General features: G+C 38.2%; 1 protein-coding gene across 1 annotated transcript in view; it reads left to right on the forward strand.

Moving 5' to 3' along the window:
- Nucleotides 1-2,451: 2,451 nt before the first annotated feature.
- The window catches only part of LOC104077722 (DENN domain-containing protein 1B), a gene marked incomplete at both ends in the record, with an annotated part of 45,446 nt that continues 41,003 nt past the window's right edge, over nt 2,452-6,894 (forward strand). Inside the window, one exon of the mRNA XM_009579047.1 lies at nt 2,452-2,556. Within this exon, the coding sequence (XP_009577342.1) occupies nt 2,452-2,556 (105 nt within the window). The remainder of the gene's footprint in view (nt 2,557-6,894) is intronic.

The raw sequence follows: 6,894 nt of genomic DNA on the forward strand, positions 1-6,894 counted from the left end.
GGCGGCGGCTCTGGGCCGCAGGGTGGGACGGGCGAGGGAAGGAAAGGGAGCCGGGGAGACCCAGGCTGGCCAGGAGCGGGAGGGTGCTCGCAGCGGGGAGGGGGCCTGCGGGTACGTCTGTGGTGGTGGAAAGGAGTCTGCGCCAGGACCCAGAGGAGATGGCGCGGGCCCTTGTTGCAACCCAGAAGACTATGGAAGGTTGCTGGATAGGGGAGTAAAAGAGAGGACCCTTGTTGCAAGGGCAGGACAGGGCTTAGCTTTTAAATGTTCATTTTCATCTGTTTCACCTACGGGTTGAATTCCTCTATTCTAGCTTATTATTTGGGGTTCTAATAAAACATAGCTTTGGAGGCTAGAAGGTGTGTTGTGTGTTCAACTTGAACAAAATGTGGGAAAGCTTCACTCTGGGCCTCTGGCTGATGGAGGATCTTGCGGTGGTGCCACTATGGATTTATTTTTCTGATTCTGTGGGAGAAAGGAAAAGTAATTTCAAGGTGCCTTCCTGTAATTATTTTTTATTCCATTTATAAAAGTCTTATCCTTCCAGTATGAATCAAAATAGTATGGTACTAATGGAGGGTTAGAACATGCAGGGAGTGAAGAGATGAGGTAATTAGAGTAAATGAGCAATAAAATGAATTTTCTTATTCTTTGTTGTAAGATTCACATATTTCAGGGGCAGTAAGTTTTCGGATGTAACGCAGAAATAACTGTGACTGCCTCCCAAAGGTATACTGCTCTGTACAAGATTGCAAACTCTTTTTACCACAGCTTTTGCAACACCGAATCAGCATACCATTATCAACTACAGTTAGAGGGTGTCTGAGGTAAATTGGACTCAAATTATAATGGTGCATCAGCCTCTGACAACCAGTTAAAAGTAGCACTTGAAAGACCAGAGTTTCTTTCTAAATATGGAGTGTTTGTAGCCTTAAAGCTCTTGTTTTTCTCTCTTCCAAAATTTTATGCAGCGTGGACCAGGAATTAACTCTGTAGTCCGTGTCTTCAAATTAATAATGCATTTCTGAATTTACATGAAACTGGATCGTCCGTTGGATCTTCGTTTGTCTTTTCAATATCTTTTTTTTGTTTAATATTGCAATATATCCGAAAAGGAGGTCAACCTTCTGATCATCATCCGGGCTTTAACTAAAGTTAGCTTTTCATATAGTAGAGTCTGTAAGGAGATAAACCAGGAGCTGGTGAACAGCAGCTCTGTCCCATGCCGCGTGCCCTGGCTGCGGAGGGCTGTGAGCCGGAGCGGCCGCAGCCGGCTGCTGAGTCCCGGTCCCCGCAGGGGGGTGCTGGCAGTTGGAGGGGTCACCCTGCTCTGAAGCCTTTACGACTTGTCTTGCTCTTGCTGTTTTTTCAGGGGTGCATTACCTTGCTGCCATGTGTTGGCCACATCCAGTGTAGACTAACAGTTCCACTCTTCAGATTTCCATCCTTGGGTTGGGGCATATAGTTGATAGACCTCCTACATTAACGTTCAGTAATATGTTGTTCCTGAGAAGAGACGAGTAAGAGTTCTGGTCGCAGATACGATGATGAATGTGTGAAATTAAATGTTTTGTATGTTGTGGGGTGTATTAGTGTATTTTCACACATATTCTCTAACGTTTACAAAAATCTGCTGTTTTTCTAGGCATTTTTGCTGGTAGCTGTTTTAGTGTATTCAGAACTTGTATGTCTCTGGCATGGCGCCATGCAGAAATACTGTTAAGTTCAGTTGGAACACAGAGATCCTCCCCTCCCCTTCCTGTCCCCCCCACCCTCCCTTTTTTTCTTTCCCACCCCACTTTCGTGTTGTCTGAATTATAAATAAGAGGTGCTGGTGACTTTGCTTTTCATGAAACCCCACTGTGGGGGGCAGTGGGGTTCTCATCAGGGGCGAAAAGGGTGGCTGCAGGAAGGACCCAGTACCTTCAACCAGTGCTGCTGGACATTTGATGTCCTGACACATACAGCTCAAGCAAAAGCTTGGTGTTTTTCAACAAGCTGTTTTGTTGTACTTGAAGTAGAATAAAATGTTTTGACTTTGGGAGAGCCTGGCAAATAGCACAGTTTTATTATTGTAGCTATGACAGAACAGTTATTGCAGTGGTGGAAGATCTGTTACTGGGTTGGAAGTAATGGTTACCTTAATAGCATATGGTGCTATTGATATAATACCAAATTTCATATTTTTTCAAATTTGAAAAAAAAAAGGGCAAGTCTAGATTCATGATAGCTTACCCCAAAATTAGTTTTTCATTGGCTTTAAAACCCAATCAATTATTCTTAAAGCATACAAATTTTAATGCAAAGGGATTTCTTTTATAGTTTTGGGTTGGCTTCTTTTTTTCCCACCTACTAATTGGACAAAAATTTTTGTAAGTAATATATAAAATGTTCCACTTAGCTACTACTGTTGCTATATTGTTAACATCTTATTTATTTAAACAGAGAAACCTCACTGAATATTTTGTTGCTGTGGATGTGAACAACATGCTGCAACTTTATGCCAGTATGTTGCATGAGAGACGAATCATTATTACCTCTAGCAAACTAAGCACTGTAAGTACTTCACACATCTCCTTTTAAGTAGAATATATTGAACATTTCACAAAATGACCTGCAGACCTTTGTGGTTTTAGATATGTTCCATGTGTACTTATAAGACAATATCTACATACTTTTCTGATATATGGTTTTAGTCTGGCTCTTGAAGTACAAAAGTCTGATTTATATAAGACCTACTCAGATACATTAAGTCAGGTTAATTATTTTTCTTATCAGGAGATGAGAGTTCTTTAACTCTCCTGAGTTCATTTCTGTGCCTTCTAACCTAAAAAGAATTCTTAAGGGCTATTATAAGATCTTTATTATTCACTTGTGGCTTATTCCATTGGAGCTACTTGAAAGAAATCAAGGGTCCTTAATAATAGCTGCTATCCTAACCTGGTAATAGGTAGATTCATCTTTGTTAGAGTGGTTTGGGAGTGCATACTGTAATAGCTCTGATTTAGAGCAGCTCTTCAGATTGATAATAACGTACAACTCAAAATAGCATTCTTTTAATAAAGGTTTTGGGCTACTGCCCACATTAAAATGTTTTTTTTCCTCCTTATGCCTGCTTAGACTGATTAATAAAAGAATGTTGTGTTTCATTTTGAAAATATACCTAAATATTCAGATGTTATTTTGTTTTACTCTTCACAAAATCTTATGAGTTTTTAAAATATCCTGTATTTTGAAAATATTCCCGGGATTAATTTTACATTAGTACAAGACTGTCACTTTATAACCAACTTTCATCATAGAGTATATTTGTTATACAGAATCTTTAACCTGTTAAGCACAGTCATTGAAAATACCTTTTTTTTTTTTTTCAACAATACTACCTAAAACATTTTGTTTAATATGCATTCTGTCGTGGAAAATCAACTTCATGTTCCTGTACACTGCTAACTGTATTACCAAATAAATGAACAGTTGTTTTCAACACATAGGTACAAGGTTGGATATAGTACTAAAAATTAATATTTTCAGACTTGCAGGTGCCAATTTCCAATACATATGTGTGCATATAAGGAGTGAGAATTTTTGGATTATAAATAGTGGATAAAACCCCTTTAAATTCTTTTGAGTCAAAAGCAAATTGAAGATAAAGAAGATTCAGAATCGCCATAAAAGCCTGACAGGTTTTATAATTCTAGGTGGTAGTAGCATTTATATAACTGCCTTATTATTTTGTTTTTTAAACATCACAGTGTTGGGTCCCTGAATCTACAATCACCGTTCCAGTTAGGGAAATGCACAATGACAGCACTTTACCAGTGGTTTGCAGAATACAGAGCTAATAAGTCCATGGTGATTGGAGAGTAAAGGAAACATGGGGTCATATAAGCAGAGGCCACATGAACAACTGAAAACCAGAAAAATAAATAGTGAATATAAGCAATCTTCAAATTACTAGTCTATGATATATTTTTTAACCACCAAAGATTTTACTTTATCTTAGGAAATTTCCATATTCTATCACACTTTCTTCTTCCCCCTGCCAAAATGGCTAGGGGAAGAGTTGGGCATTACAACACAGTAATAAGACCACCCAAATGAACAAAGAGAATTTGAAGGGAAAGCTCTTTCAAAGAACCTGGCTTAGTAGAAGTTCACATGATGTAGCAAAACTGTGGAATCAAATTTTTTTTTTTTTTTTTTCAGTTTGCAAGTCTGGGACCCAGCTTGCTATATATTTTTAAAAAAAACAAAAAACAAAACAAACAAAAAACCCCCTAAAAAACCCCACCATAAAAAAACTCAGCTCCAATGATGCCCCGGTCAAACCTCTTTTACTGCTCCAGTAGAGAGGAGATGAGAATCATGATGGCAGCTTTGTGCCCGTGGAAGATTCATTCTGCAGGTGGGCACGTGTCCGTCTGCTTAACACGATTTGGAATCGTACTCTCAGCCTACATTTGGATCCTCTTAAGACTTGTTTTTGTTAGGCTGAACATCTCGGCTGATCTCTGTTGCTATGATATGACAAGAGAAGAGGAGGTATCAGAATCACACTGCACTGATCTAGACCACCTTATTTCTATGTTCAGATTCCAAGCTCTTTGGAAGTCATTACAGAACAACAGATACAATATGCTGGTTCTGGGAAACCTTAACTTTGTTAAAAATTCAGCTGTTTATTCCAAACCTTTTCATGAAGTAATAGTCGTCTTGATGGTGTCCTCACTTGGAAATAATTTTTATCACTCTCCTGGACAAGGACAGGTAGCAATAGCAGACAGTTGTAGTGGCATTTAGATGTCCTGAAGAATGTTCCCGAAGTGTGAATGTAAATAGTAGATTGCAGGTCAAGTCCAAAAAGAGATAGCACATCAATTTCACTTTCTTCTGGTTATTTTTTCAGTCTACTAGCATTACTTAAGTCATAGCTAAATGAAATTAGTGCCACATCACTTTTGATACAGGACTGGGTTAATTTTCACTTGCACTAGTGAGTTCTGATAAAGCAGAAAAATAGACGTGGCTTACCAGGAACTTCAGTGAGAACTGCTACTTGCTAATCTCTTTCATAAACAGAACAGGACTGATGAGAGGCTTGTTTCTTTACAGAGCAATACACTTTAAAAAGTAAATTAAACACTTCTCTGTATCTCCTGTAAGAATTTAATTGAATTGCCAAGAATGATTAAATGTGGTTTTGGCATAAGATATTTCTTCTTTAAAATGTTGGATTGCTTAATATAATACAAATAGGCAAATGGCGTATATTTGGACATTAGCATTTGCTAGCTTTGTGCTGTTTTACTATTGTGTACAAAATGCAGTAGACTGGTACTTTGTGTTGCAAAGGTCCTGTTTTAATATTCCTAAATTACAGCTCAATACTCAAAAAGATTATTTGTTCAAAAATAGTGCTATCAAGTACAACTTTCTGTTAAGGGAGTTGTCCCCTATCTTTGGGGTTAACTGAATATCAAGTGTTTATGTCAGTTCGTGAAGACTGTGTTGTGATGTCACCTTCGAGTTATCAGCTCTGTTTCGGTTCACTATCTCAGGGCAGTGACTGATAACAAAAGGCATAATTCAAGGCCTTGCTCACTTTCTCCTCACCTTTCTTGTGGGGGGCCAGGAATGGAAAACTACACTTATGTACAGGAATTTTTTGTCTATCATATCTGCCTTATAAATTTCATGCTTTCATTATACTCAAGTAAAGGATCAGTCCTGTTATGGAAAATGGGGGGAAAATGATGCTACATTTAAAAAGAAGGTTTACTTTGGAGGAAAAAAGAGAAAGAGAAAAGAAAGTTGCCTATTTTAAGCTGTTGAGTAGAGTTTTTTAATTAAAAAAAAAAAAAAAAGAGATAAGTACCATTTTATCCTGAGGGTGTGTTTCAGTTGTCAGCTTGTATTTTATATCAGCCAAGCAGGCTTTGTTTTATACACATCTTCTGATTTTTGCAATTGTTATATATACTTTGTATCTTTCTTTAAATTGATTTTCTGTGGTTTTACCCCCTTTAAAAACTCCTTTGGTGTGGAGATCTTTGTCTACTTGCCCTACCAATTACTACCAAGATATAACTGGAAACTTCCCACTACTCCTTTCTGTCGTAGCTTCTGGGTCATTATTTGCCCTAACTGTTGATTCTTTTATTAGCTTGGCTTTCCAGCCGCTTTAATAATGTGATTATCACCAACCTCACAGCTTGCTTCAGGCTTAGTGTTGGAGTGAGATGGATTCAGCTAGCCTGAGGATTATGCTCTGTAAGATCTGTTGTAGCAAAAATTACCATTTCTGGCTTTTGAACGGTAAACTATGAAAGAGAAACAAATTATATGGCTTTGGATTAATTAAAGGATGAATGAAACAAAGGAATTGATCTGCTCACAGAGGTGGCTGTTAGTTGTTTCACTTTAGCTGTAAAAGGAAGACCTTTCCTGAATGTCATGCTGTATGTTCTTGCACAGCACCATTTTCTCACACGTCACTGCATCTGCATGTATTCTTACTAGTTGCATGGAGCTGTATGAGTTTCAGTACAAATAATTTTTTAATTCAGTCTTTCTATAAATTATTAAAGTTCTGGGGATGGCTTTTCCAGGAAGGCTGAACTACAGCATTGATTTTATGCATGCTGGAGGCAGGCCCTAGATGTTTCGGCCCCAAGTGCACCTGCTGTGGTAGTCTACCAGAACATCATACCACGCTCTCATGTATTCAAAGCAAAGGAATAAATCATGATTTTACAACAGTGCATCAGTTGACTTATTGCTGTTTTGTGACCGGAGGTAGGAAGGATTGTTGTTTAAAGCCATGTCATTGGTTCTCAAGTCACTCAAGCATGAAAGCTTGTCATATGCCTCTGTAATTGTACCTCACCAGTCTTT

This window comes from Fulmarus glacialis, unplaced genomic scaffold (genome assembly GCF_000690835.1).
Source record: "Fulmarus glacialis isolate BGI_N327 unplaced genomic scaffold, ASM69083v1 scaffold43675, whole genome shotgun sequence".
NCBI classification, from domain to species: Eukaryota; Metazoa; Chordata; class Aves; order Procellariiformes; family Procellariidae; genus Fulmarus; species Fulmarus glacialis.